The 13,562-nt window shown below is 37.2% G+C and overlaps 3 protein-coding genes across 5 annotated transcripts; 1 reads left to right on the forward strand and 2 right to left on the reverse strand.

Moving 5' to 3' along the window:
• Positions 1 to 1,161: 1,161 nt before the first annotated feature.
• Positions 1,162 to 6,179, reverse strand: LOC108141624 (RNA-binding protein cabeza). Of its 3 annotated transcripts, XM_017265091.2 has the most exons (7): positions 6,041 to 6,178; positions 5,847 to 5,978; positions 5,700 to 5,784; positions 3,856 to 3,890; positions 2,857 to 3,014; positions 2,311 to 2,774; positions 1,162 to 1,707 (listed from the first exon to the last, which is right to left on the reverse strand). In XM_017265091.2, exons 1-7 carry the CDS (start codon positions 6,045 to 6,047, stop codon positions 1,407 to 1,409), a joined length of 1,182 nt encoding a protein of 393 aa, XP_017120580.1. In that variant the 5' UTR covers positions 6,048 to 6,178; the 3' UTR covers positions 1,162 to 1,406. The 3 variants fall into 3 exon arrangements, with proteins under 3 accessions (XP_017120580.1, XP_017120581.1, XP_017120582.1); XM_017265092.2 differs by lacking the exon at positions 3,856 to 3,890 and having other exon boundaries at positions 6,041 to 6,179; XM_017265093.2 differs by lacking the exons at positions 1,162 to 1,707; positions 3,856 to 3,890 and having other exon boundaries at positions 2,666 to 2,774.
• A 288-nt stretch (positions 6,180 to 6,467) lies between these two features.
• LOC108141630 (vesicle transport protein GOT1B) lies at positions 6,468 to 10,297 on the forward strand. The gene is made up of 5 exons (XM_017265101.2): positions 6,468 to 6,614; positions 6,678 to 6,769; positions 6,841 to 7,019; positions 8,951 to 9,032; positions 10,111 to 10,297. The coding sequence occupies exons 1-5, from the start codon at positions 6,590 to 6,592 to the stop codon at positions 10,153 to 10,155; spliced, it is 423 nt and encodes a 140-aa protein (XP_017120590.1). The 5' UTR covers positions 6,468 to 6,589; the 3' UTR covers positions 10,156 to 10,297.
• LOC108141631 (cytochrome b-c1 complex subunit 7) lies at positions 9,188 to 9,852 on the reverse strand. Its single transcript, XM_017265102.2, has 3 exons — positions 9,719 to 9,852; positions 9,566 to 9,613; positions 9,188 to 9,502 (listed from the first exon to the last, which is right to left on the reverse strand). The coding sequence occupies exons 1-3, from the start codon at positions 9,756 to 9,758 to the stop codon at positions 9,255 to 9,257; spliced, it is 336 nt and encodes a 111-aa protein (XP_017120591.1). The 5' UTR covers positions 9,759 to 9,852; the 3' UTR covers positions 9,188 to 9,254.
• Positions 10,298 to 13,562: the final 3,265 nt, after the last annotated feature.

The raw sequence follows: 13,562 nt of genomic DNA on the forward strand, positions 1-13,562 counted from the left end.
ATTATTCTCTTCAGTGGAGTTGAAAAATTCAATGTTAAAAACCTCGCTGTTTTTAAAGGAAATTGATTCAAGAGCAAACTGTTTGGTGCGGTATGTGGTCGGGCGGCACCGTTGGCCCGTTTTTCTTCAAAAACGAATTAAGAGCCGTCTTGAAAATCGAATAATCACCCGAAATGTCCCCGTTTGACTTTTTATTTTGGGTGCGTTAAGGATAAGTGCCTAGGGTTCCAGATGGAAGTCGTCATTGAGCCCATTGAGGACCATACTATCGAAAATGTGCTGAAGAATAGTGTCGATCGAATGACCTACTTCCGATCCGGGGCAGCCATATAAACAAAGTTGTTTGGACTATTCAATAAAACCCCTTTTTAATAGGCTGTTTGAAAACGTAAATTTTGTAGTAGGATCCTCAAATTTAGTTACGTTTAATTTTGTCATATTTGACAACAAATAAAATAGCAAATTTCTTAAAACAGGTTTTAATATGAACAGAAAATACAACGTAATAAATAAAACTAAAAAATCACAAGAAAGAAAGCAAACTTCGGCAAGTCGGAGTTCATATACTCTTGCAAAAATTAAATATTCTTGAAGACATTAAAATTATGATTTACTTGCGTGTATGTTTAAAAGAATTGAAGCTATGATGATTTGCAGCTTAATTATTTGATAGTTCCTATGGCAGCTATATATGGTTCTCCGATTTTAATAAAATTAAAAGCGCAATTCTGAACTGTCAAATTATTAATTTGTGCAAAAGAATTTCTAAATAAAATTGCAAAAAAAAAAGTTATAATTTTTTTATATTTATTTTGTTCCTAAGAGAGCTAAATGCTATAGTCGTCCGATTCGGCCCGTTCCGACATATGTACTACCTGCAATAGAAAGACAACTTTTGGGAAAGTTTCATGCAGATAACTTTCACACTGAGAGAATAGTTTGCGTAGAAACGGACGGACATGGTTAGATCAACTCTCCTAGTGATGCTGATCACTACTATATACTTTATAGGGTCGGAGATGTCTCCTTCACTGCGTTCTGAATTTGGCCTTTAAATAAACCAAAAACACAGAATAACGTTTTTGTTGTTTAAATTATATACATATATATATATATAAGTTATATATTTTTTTCGATATATAAGTTATACACATATATGTATATATATATATAATGTATTTTATTTGTATGTACCATGTTACAATTGTTAAATTAGATTACAATATATATAAGTTCAGTCAAAACGAGCGATAACCGTGTCCGTGTTGGCTAGAAATCGGTTAAAATGAAGATGTGCTGGTATTTATATTTAGCTCTGACTGGTAAATTTAAAAGTACAATTAAAAGAGTACTCGCTACCATTAATACGTAAATGTGAAAAAATAGGTGCCATTGATTGGCTGTTCTTAGTATGGCCTAGAACGCATGCCACCGTCATTCCGCATTGGACCGCCTCCTTCGCGCCGGTTTCCGCCCCCTCCTCCGCCTCCCCGGCCACCACGTCCTCCGCCGCCGCCACCGCCGTTGTCATTGAAGCGCGAGTATCCTCCGCCACCGCCGCCTCCTTGGGAGTTGCCCCCGCGGTCCCTGTTCTGATATCCTCCACCGCCGGATCCGCGATCGTTCCGTTCGTAGCCTCCGCCGCCGCCACCTCCGTAGCCACCACCACCGCTGGAACCTTCGTCGTCGCCTTTGGGCGTCTTGCATCTGTAAATAAAACAGGGGTTACAGTCGGAATCCATCTCTGGGTTTGTAACGCAACTTATTCAGTAGTTTCGTTGGTTAGTTAGTTAGTTACTTGCAATACACTAAATAAAATATAAGATTATTGCAAATGTAATTTAATCAAGATACCCAATTGAATATCAACATTTTTCCTCATTTTACTATACTAAAATATACATATTTTTTTTAATTTTTGCCGAGACAATTTAAGGGATTATATACTAGGCATTTTTTTATTATTGAACACTACGGAACTGTTTTAGACGATCAATATGTTATCTAAAAGTAAGTAAACATTACCTGTTTTTGTTATAAAAGCTCAATTTTTATCGAACAAATAAAAACAGAATTATTAAACCCTACATTTTTATATATAAAATAATCTGGAGAAATTTCAGAAAGATCAGTTCAGTTGTTTTTAAGTTATTTTTGTCATCGACTTAAAAACACTAGACAGTCGTCTGTGTTTTATGTTAATTATATTTTGATCGACTATAATTACTATCGACGATTATTAAATATCTAGAATGCTATAACTCCAAAATATACATATACATAACCCCTTTATATGTAAGTTTTACTTACCGATTGCACTCATTTCGCCAGGCAAAGTTGGTGTTGTTGCAGCTGTTGCACTTCCAGTCGCCATCACGGGGCTGCACGTTGCCACCGCCGCCGCCAGCACTTCCTCCGCCGCCCCGTCCGCCGCCGCCTTCCCGGTCAAAGCGGCCGCCTCCGCCTCCATTGCCGCCGCCGCCACCACCTCCGCGATCAAATCGGCCTCCACCGCCGCCACCACCACCACCTCCGCCGCCTCCCCGGCGACCACCGAATCCTCCGCGACCTCCGCCGCCCTTGTTCCAGTTGTTCTGCCGCTGGGCCAAGGAGACCTTGATCGCATTCCCGTTGAAGTCGCGGCCGTCGAACCACTCGATGGCGGACTGCGCCGCATTGGTGTCGTCGTAGGTGACAGTGGCCTCTCCCTTGGAGGCGCCGGTCTCCTTGTTCTTGTACAGCCAAATCTTTGGCTTCATAGTGCGCTTGTCCTTCTGTTGAGTCAAAATACAAGGTAGGAAAAAGGAATGGTCAAAACGGCTTGTCGCCTGTTGGGAGAGTCCGATGATGACTTGCCTTGATTATACCGATGGCTCCGAAGTGAGTTTCAATGTCCTGCTCTGTGGTGGATGGATCCATGCCCGAGACAAAGATCGTGTCCTCCTGGGTGATCATGTCGCCGCCACTGGAGCCCCCGCCGCCTCCTCCACCGCCGCCCGAATATCCACCGGGTCCTACAAAAGCGAACAGGATATTAGAAACCGCTGAGAATGCAGAGAACAGCTTAGCATGGGACTGTTTTTTCTCTTTTAGAATTGTTCCCCTCGTTTCAACCACCGAAAACGCAACGAAGGTGAAGGCCGAAGTTCTTTACAGTACATGCCCCTGCATAGTATCGAATCCTATCCCTTAGCTGTTCCGTGATATTAACATATAAGAACCAGGATAGCGTCTCTGCGCCTTTACTTGTATTTGAAACCATAATTTCGAGGTGTATTCTAAACCTTTAGTGGGCTCGGGGAGAGACATGGGGACACTTTGAGTGGGATTCGAGCTTTCAAAGCTAGACTGGTACTGGTACTGGTACAGGTACAGGTACTGGTACTGGTGGTACAACAAACACAAACAGGTGACCCGGCCAATAGCAATGACCTCGAATTGCCAGGAGTTAGCCTGTAACTCTGTATTGAGCCTATAATTCGTGACAACGCTTGACGTACACTTAACATTTCACAGAAATTTAATATTAAGTAACCCTCGAAGACCAAGTCGGTCGTTAACCATAATTGATCAAACAAGATCAACGAGTTTGAAGTACACTAATTACACTGTAAAGGCCACGCCACGTGGGCTTTTCGACAGATTTATAATGGATAACACCCACAAAGAATGCCGCCAGGAAAGAAACATTTTTCTTTGCTACGATTTTCTTATCTATTTTTTTTTTTTTTTTTTTTTTGCGTTGGAACTGATCGGTTCGGTTTTTTCATTTTGTTTTTAGGTTCAAGTTCAATATGTAGAAAAATATTGGTATACATTACTCGATATGATTGCAATTATTTGCATTATTTTTACCTTTGTTGTAGCTGTCCTTGCTGGCGCCTCCATTTCTAAAAGAGGATATTGAATAACTTATTTAATGCTTTGATTTTGGTTTTAATGCAGTATGGTGAGGTATACGCCTAGGATCCCTTTAATACATATTGATTTTTGGACATTAAGGTATCTAATACCATCTTAATAGCACCCGGCGCAGTTCGTTCAGTGACGACAGTAAAACAGCGGATATTCGTTTTGATAATTTCCATCATAATATCCAGAATCAAGTGGGACAATCACTGATCAAACTGCTAAGGAGGACAACGTAGTTTATGTATATAGATATACTCTTAAACATCTACTCTAAGCCTTTGTAGTCTTATATTGTCAACATCTTTCCATATTGGAATCCAAATGCACGAAAACGAAAGGGATGCAAGAGAAGCAATCTCTCCTAGGACCCTTTTGTTAAGTCCAGCTAATGTCTTATACATATGTCTTATGCTCAAATAATATCAATACTAACACAATATTATATTGTACAATACATTAAAACCATAAGGTAAAAATCATTAGTATTATCTTAAAGCTAGTCCTAGCAATAAAATCGATTTCGAAGTCAGTAGTGGTAAATACTAAAGTTTAGTTGCAAAAAAATTGATACCTCTCATAAATATAAATATGTGAATAAAGAATATAAAATCGTATCTTAGATTAAATTTGCTAGAGATTATGTTGTACCTTAAATTTAAAATAGTTATCGTCTCTATTTATCTACAATATTTTATTTAGAATCTGTGATAATTGAAGTAAAATTATGTGACTATACATAAATAATTTATTTAAAAAAAATCGGAAGTATACCAGCCCCTCCAAACCATTTGTTATGTATTTCATACTGTTTTTCTTTTTTTTTTTTTTTTTTTAGATATTTCTTGTTTTTTTCGAGCTTTAGTATGAATAATAGTCCCAAAAGGATCATTATATGGTTGATTAATTTTTTTGGGGATTTCGTGGTTCATATGATTGATTCATAATAATATTAATTCCATATCTTATATAAATGGCCTATAAATGTTCATGCCTGTTACACTTTTTTGTTGTTTTTTTACACTGTTGGTCCACACTTTTTCAGTTTTAGTGTATTTCGAAATGGTTGTGCTTGTAAAATGTCATGTTGAAAATGTTCACGTAGGGATGGATAATATGTTAAAAGCGAAACAATTATAATTAAATGTGCGCGAGATTTTCTATGGAAGAACCAGGCAATTCATTATAGATCTCAGCAAGCGAACATTGCATACCGATTTCAATGGCTGTTGAGCCACTACTTTTTAGAGTCTTCGGTGCAGCCATTATCTGTATCCCCACCAGGGCGATTTACCATTCAATACATTTGCATCATCAAAACCTTTTTACAATACCAGTTTCTCATGTTATGCTCGGCGTTTCGAAAAAAGAACATACATACACAAAATATACAGACATGCCGTGTTAATAATAAATAACCAAATAAGTGAATACTTTTTTGAGAGCAGCTGAAGAGCTGAAGGGATAAAACGCTCAGATGTTTTCTACGCGCTTTTCACCAGTCCAAATTATTTCGCTCGAATTGCATTTCACACTTCGACGCACGTTCGCATCGTTTGCATTTTCATACTTTCTGGCGCTTACTCCGCCACAGCGGATTATCTTTGATCACATTACACATTATTATGTTTTTGAGACTGGCTCGATTTTCGTCGGTTGGGCTGATTTGAATCAAAAATGTTTAAGTTCGTACACTGCTTATAGCTCTTATAACCACCGTAAAAACGGAACTCTACCCATGATTTGTATCTGTACCCGTATAGATATACTAGCTATAGTTAATAACATACCCGTAGGAATTGCCTCCTCTGTCGTTCCATGAACCGCCGCCACCACCTCCGCCGCCGCCAGAACCACGATGACCGGAATCATAACCTAAAACATGAATGTGTCGATATAGAGCAGCGTTCAATGCTGGGATTTAGCGTACGCCTTACCACCGCCTTGTTTGCTGTAGTTCGGAGGTGGCTCGTTGTAGTTACCAGTTTTACTTGGCATTTGCTGGTAGTTTGGTGGGGGGACAGCGAAATTATTATACCCCTGTCCGGCACCACCACCATAACCGCCACCTAGAGTGCACATATTTCAGTGTTTTCTCGAACATACCAACGCGGATATAGGCTCTACTTACGCTCCATGACTAATAAACGTTGCAAACGGTCTCCTTTCGATCAATACGGTAGCAGGAGTTTCAATACTCTCTGCTTTCAAACTGCCTGAATGGATATAGCGTCAGTTCCCTACAAATTTTATTTTAAAATGGCGTGTGAAAATAAATTAGAGATGTGACGACTAGGGCTGGTAGATGACTATCGAAGAGTCTATCGAAATGTGTATACACATAAATATATCGCGAAACACGTGAGAATGGAACATTATTAATACTCGATATACGCCGTTTTGTAATTTTTACGCAGACTAAAGATTTATGTCGAACCTTAGAAATGAAATCCAAAGCAAAATAAATAAAGTTCACTTCACACAAAAGTATTAATTTTATGTTATTGGTTCTCCGGTCGTTTTGCAACACTGCCTCATAGCAGCCCTGCAATCATTGTTTACATTCGTTTGCACGAAACTTTGAATGAAAGTGGAAATCAGCTGTTCGTGCTTTAAAATTGAATTGGTGTTTACGTGGATTTTTTTTTCGCTGTCAAATTAAAGCAGACCCCAACACAAAATGATTGAGGTAACAGATCTGCAAAGTAAGTCGTCGTTGATGATCCGGACCACAAACCAGACCCACGCTCATTGAAACCCTCCCACAGAAATTGGCATCGGCTTGGCTGGTTTTGGCATCTCGTTTCTGTTCCTTGGTATGCTGCTGCTGTTCGACAAAGGCTTGCTCGCCATAGGCAATGTACGTGCCCAGCTGCATCTGCATTGCATCGCCGTGAGGTGTATAATAATAGCAATTGACTCTTCCCGCAGATTCTATTCATATCGGGACTGGGTTGTGTCATTGGTGTGGAGCGCACCCTGCGCTTTTTCTTCCAAAGGCACAAAGTCAAAGGAACGACTGCCTTCTTCGGGGGAATCGTCATCGTCCTACTGGGCTTCCCCATCATTGGCATGATTATTGAATCCTATGGATTTTTCGCCCTGTTCAGGTTAGCAGCACTTGGGTTATGTTTCATTCGGATGAGTGTTAAGCCGTTTTAACCGATCACGCAGTCCGTGGTCTTTCCACTTCGCGTGTTCTTAGGGACTTTACGAATTAAGTTAAATCTCACTTGACTTGGACAAAAAACATAAGTTTATCGGTATATATCTTTAAGCCAAACCCTCAAAGTCATTTGTGAATCTTAGAGTACAAGTAGAGAAGAGTTCCAAGGCATCTGGCTAGGACCTTTGTTTGTTAATCTCTGAATATAATTGCCAGGTTTTGATAAAGGAAAACCAACGAATAGTATATCGTTAGGAACAACAAATTTATTTATTTATTAATTTAGCCAATAGATTGAATCCTTATCTGGCTAATAAGTCATATACATAACTCTAAAACTATTGCGTATATAATATTCCCTGAGCGAATTGGTTACAAAAAAATGAATCGGCTGCAGTGCAAATTTGAAGAATTTTTTCCTGAAGCCGTTAAATTTATTAAAAGAATGGATATTCCTATTAAAATGCTTAATTGGTAGTTATTAAAAATCATACGGGTATACCCTATCCTGTGGTTTCCATTAGGATAATTACATACTTAGGTATGTTTACTTAAAACAAGAAGGTACGCTGTAGTCGAGTTTCCCGCCTAGTAGATACCCTTTGCTTAGCAAACGATTTCAAAATAATAATAATCAATAATAATAATTTAGCTTAAAAGGGCGCCGAACTTTTTATCAAAACACTCCTCGCTTACAGCGACTATACATAGTTGCATCATGAGCGGCCCTATCTAATGCAGAGCAGCGACAGAGCGCCAGAGTACCATAAAACCATAATAAAATATAATTGATAGGTTTGATAGCGAATTTGCAATTAAAGCTCATAGAACTGGCCCCAAAAAACAAACAAAACAAAATGCTTTTTTGGTGCACCAATGAACTTAACGTTGGTTAATCTATGCATATCCGCAATGATTTTCATTTTATGAGTTTTTTCGTTAAGAATCAAATTTCTACTAAAGATCGAGGACTTGAATGTTGCTTTGCAATACCAAATAAACACCTGTTCAGGCAAGTAAACAATTCGTCTAAGAGAGAATAGCTTAAAAGCCAAACTTATTTATTATGCTCTATAAAAGTTCTCTGGTGGTTACTTTAAATTATTTGACCTAAAGAATTCGTGGAGCAAATTGAATATTTTAATTTCCTAAGGTAATATATGTTTTTTTCGGTCATAACAGAAGCACTTATTTACTTGCTTCAATATATCGAATATTATTGTTAAAGTAAACATATTTTTATTTTATACAAATCATAAAAAAAGAACATTATTGCTATGAAACCACGAGTGCCTCCATTAAGTCAGTTTTTATACACTTGCAGAGGGATTTATAATTTCAGTCAGATGTTTGAAACGCATTGAAGGAGACGTTTCCGACCCTATAGAGTATATATAATCCGGCTTGTTTAGACTTATACACTACCTGCAATAGGAAAATAACTTTTGGGAAAGTTTTATGCAGATAGCTTTAAACCTGAGAGACTAGTTTTTGTAGAAACGGACGGACGGAAATGTCTCCTTCACGGCTTGCAAACTTCTGACTGACATTATAATACCCTCTGCAAGGGTATGAAAAAACTTAAGGAAAACAAATATTCATATAACCCAATTTACTACAAGATGGACCATGCTAGTCCTTTTGCGAGGACAATATAGGCGGATTTTGTGGTGGGCGGAAAACAACAATAATCCCTGGCTTTTACCATGTTTTGTGTGCCTTGATCTTCAGACAAAAGCAATAAAATGAACACAAATGAGACGATTGTCTCGCTTCGACAAATTTCGAACCGTAGAAGATATTTCCCCAAAACAGATCAAGGACTTTTGACAATTAACTTTCCCCTCGTTTAAAACTTTCCTTCTTTCCTTGCAGCGGCTTCTTCCCCGTGGCCATTAATTTCCTGGGACGTGTGCCGGTATTGGGATCGCTGTTAAATTTACCATTTTTGCAAAAGGTAAGGTAGCACGAAGCTTCTTATAGGAAATAAGTTGCTCATCGTCAGTAATACATCATACATTTTCGACCTCATCTTTGATTAAGAAGTCCCATTGAATAAACTAAAGGGTCCAGTCGCAATCGACCACGCAGAAACTAGATTTGATAGCCACATTGGTGTTTATCTAAGCTATGTATGTATTTCAACATTTACAAGTCCAAAGAAGTGGGTGCCGATAATTTAGTGGATCTTGTCCCAGTCCTCACGCTCCTCGCGCTCTTTCACGACCTCATTCAGATAGGGCTCCAGGTACTTGACGTCCTCCTCGTACTTGGTCCACTGCTCCTTGGGCAGGATCGTCTTGGTCATTGACAGATGGAGGGCCCGCATAATGCGGTAGTTGCGCTCGTCGTACAACTTGCGGGGCAGGCGGCGCACGGCCTCTTTCACGTCCTCGTTCTCGTACAGACAATCGTCACGGTGCAGACCTGTAAAACGCCGTAGTCGGATGTTGAGGCTCTAACAATGATTGGTCTAGTTACTCCTCCTACCGTATTGGTTGAATCCGGAAAGGTTGTAGGCCCATCTACCCAGATTAGCTGCAGGGAAAAAATCAGCATTACATATTTACGTAATCACATTCTGGCCTTGCGGACTTTAGCGCATCCGACGCGTGTCGCTCATTTTTCCGAGCCAATACTTACAGAGAACTGCTGGACCCCTCCTGGCAATATAGCTCGACATGATAAACGTAAAATTGGAAGTTAGGAAAGTGAATCCTCTCTGCTTTTTTACTTTAGGTATGAAAGCTGGTTATTGCTAGGGATGGGCACGGGCAACTTATCGCAACAAGCTATCGATTAACGTTCTCATATGCTATCTTGAAAAATCGATTTTCAAATTATATCGATATATCGCAATAAAGTATAATACGTTCACACCAAACTGTGATAGAGCGTTTTCTTGTGTCTTGTTTTTGTTATTGTTTATGGGTAACTAACAATTCGTTAATTTTGTAGAAATGTCTTTAATAAGCATGCGTACTAACAGACTTACCAAGATTAACTGTAACGTTCTGCTCTTTTCATTTTTTTAGATTGTTCAAAAACTCGGAGGAGACGGAAACCGAACTACAGTATAATTATATCTGTACATTTTACCATAATTATGCGAAACTTTTGTATAAAGTAAATAAATCAATTGAAGTTCTTGTAAACCCCATTTAGATCCATGTAAAAATCTGCCTTTATAAACAAAATATTTGTAGTTTACCAAACCGAAAATTGTCGATTTTCTTTTTTGGGTTGTTGTGTTTTATTCCCAATCTTAGTGCTCTTCAATAAAATAAAATAATAATAATTTAAAAAAAACCATAAACATACCCCATATGGCAACCTCTAGGCGGCTTCGCTTGCCTAATATTTAACAAAACTTGTAACAACATTATTATGGGTGTTCCACAGAAATCACCTTGGTTTTGAAAACTATTTTTTAACAAGAAAGAAAGCAAACTTCGGCATGCCGAAGTTCATATACCCTTGCAGCTATTGCATGAATTAAATACTTTTGAAAACATTTAAATTATGATTTACTTGAGTATATGCTGAAAAACATTGAAACTATGATGATTTGCAGCTCAACTATTAGTTAGTTATTTTATATATTTTTATTATTTCTATGGGAGCTATATGCTATAGACGTCCGATTTTGATAAAATTTAAAACATAATTCTAAAATAATTAAACATTGCTATATGTCGAAGAACTAAACAAAAAATTAAAAAACAGAAAAGTTATAATTTTTTTTCATTTATTTTTCCGATTGTTCCTATGGGAGCTATATGCTATAGTCGTCCGATTTTGATGAAATTTAAAACATAATTCTGAAATATTTAACCATTACCATATCTCGAAGAACGAAACAAAAAATTAAAAAACAGCAAAGTTATAATTTTTTTTCATTTATTTTTCCGATTGTTCCTATGGGAGCTATATGCTATAGTCCTCCGATTTTGATGAAATTTAAACCGTAAATCGAAAATATTTAACCATTACTATATGTCGAAGAACTAAACAAAAAATTAAAAAACAGCAAAGTTATAATTTTTTTTCATTTATTTTTCCGATTGTTCCTATGGGAGCTATATGCTATAGTCGTCCGATCCGGCTCGTTCCGACTTATATACTACCTGCAATAGAAAGACAACTTTTGGGAAAGTTTCATGCAGATAGCTTTAAAACTGAGAGACTAGTTTGCATATAAACGGACGGACAGACGGACAGACGGACGGACAGACGGACGGACAGACGGACATGGCTAGATCGACTCTACTAGTGATGCTGATCAAGAATATATATACTTTATAGGGTCGGAAACGTCTCCTTCACTGCGTTGCAAACTTCTGACTGAAATTATAATACCCTCTGCAAGGGTATAAAAAGGGTGCACCATTAATTTAAATATACTTCTGTGGGAAAAAAGTAAGGTGAGTTTGCAATTTAAACTTCGCGGGCCTAACATTTCCGACTAATTATTTTTTCTTGAGTTGACAGGATTGTTAGTGACAGCTGGTTCAAATTTCATGTCAATGTACTCTTGGTCGTTCGGTAAAAACAAGCTTAAATATATTACTTTGGGTGGCTGTACTTTCGAAAAGCCCCACCAATGGATTAAATCTTTATCTGGCTACAAGTTATAAACTTAACTTAAAACTAAATTTTACGTATAAAATACTCCCTAAGCACTTGCCTGAGCATATTCTTCTCGGATCCTCAAAAAAAAGCGAATGCTCGCTGGCAAGGAGCTAAACAACCACAAAGCCCTTCAAATTGACTCATTCCACGCAGTAGGCAACATTGGCTGGAGTATGATATAGACTTGGCTCAGAAAAATGTAACGGTAGCAGTGCAAATTTTAAGAATTTTTTTTTTGATGGCGCTCAATTCTATTAATATGAATAGTGCCTGTAGGATTCCAAATAAAATAAGAGTATTCCACCCTGGAACGCACAAATGCTGAATACACAGACAGTCTCGAGAATGGGTCTGTAAATAGCAGGATACGCCTTTGGAAGAATTAAATTTAAATGGTTAATAAACAGAAACTTTCTATCAAAAAGGACCCTCAGATCCACAGTCTCACTCAGCGTACACAGAAACAAATTGATAAGATCTGATACTAATTCCAAAGCAATTCCGTATCATTCTATGCGTGATACATGACCTATCAGTTTAATATCATCGAAATGTAAATATCGACAATATCAATTTTACACAAAAAAAGTATTAATATATTTAACATTTTTTTGATATTAAAATGTTGAATTAACCATGTTGTAAATTTCATATTTTAATATAAAAACTTTATTATTGCATTTATGATATTAAAAAAATCGAATTGTTATTATTGTGTATTTAATATTTTATTAAAAATAAATGTAAAAGCAGAAGCGAAAATTTTTTTAGCAATTGCTAAAAGTATGTACATTTGTTTAAGAAATATCTTAAAATATATATGATGCCATACATCTACTTATAAATACAATTTTTTTCTTATCAAAATTAATTTTCCCCAAATGTTGTGGTTGAATCGTATGTACATGTATATGCGGTTTCTGCTGATACTTAAGCTTCTGGTTTAACTTCTGGAAAGAAAATATAAAGTAAAATGGAATTAAGTCCTGTTTTCTTGTATTGATAATCAACTAAAAGTCGAAAAGTCAAAAGTTCTAGGTCTATTTGAAATATACATTTTTTGTTTATTGACTTATTTCGGTAAAGTTAATATTCAACAAGATATCGACCAAAGTAGGTTGCTTTATAACAGTCATTTTAAAATGACGGGCCGATATGGCAACATCACCTAGACAGGGCTGAGAAAACTATCTTAACGTTCATCGATACATTATCGCGTTCGTGAATATTATCGAAATATTATCTTAATGAATAATTATATGCATGCGAAATTAAAGCCTGATTCCATTGGCGCACTATAACGCATTTAGCCTAATGCGGATTTATTTACACAGGGAATCCCATAAGGCTAAACGCCGCATTTAAAATGAATGCGATTTTTAAATGCGATTAAAAACCATTTGCCCCAAACGTTTTATAAGAAATACCGGAAAATACCGATGTTTAACGATATTTTGTTCGTGCCACCACTACAACAGCTGTTTTCTATAAGCAAGGTTGGCGCAATTTTTGATATCTTTTGAATATAAAATCTATTTTGTATAAAAATGACTGAAACCTAGAGCGCACGCTGCAAATTCTGCTCGCAGTATCACAATGCATTACTGCTGGATCTCTGGCATAAAATAACTCCCACATATACGGGGATCCTTGCCCTTCTTAGAAACTGTGGTGGTCTCCATTGCAAACCCGTCATAACAACGCAATCAGCTTCTCTTCTTTGTCGTTCAAGTTGGCAAATGTCTCAGTCGCAATATAGATGTCCTGCTGAGCATTACAGAGTTTAGTAAACTCACTCATGTTCATTAATTTTAATTAATTTCTTTTGGATTTGCTAAAATTCAAAAGTAAACAA

Source organism: Drosophila elegans, unplaced genomic scaffold (genome assembly GCF_018152505.1).
Source record: "Drosophila elegans isolate 14027-0461.03 unplaced genomic scaffold, ASM1815250v1 contig_149, whole genome shotgun sequence".
Classification (NCBI taxonomy): Eukaryota; Metazoa; Arthropoda; class Insecta; order Diptera; family Drosophilidae; genus Drosophila; species Drosophila elegans.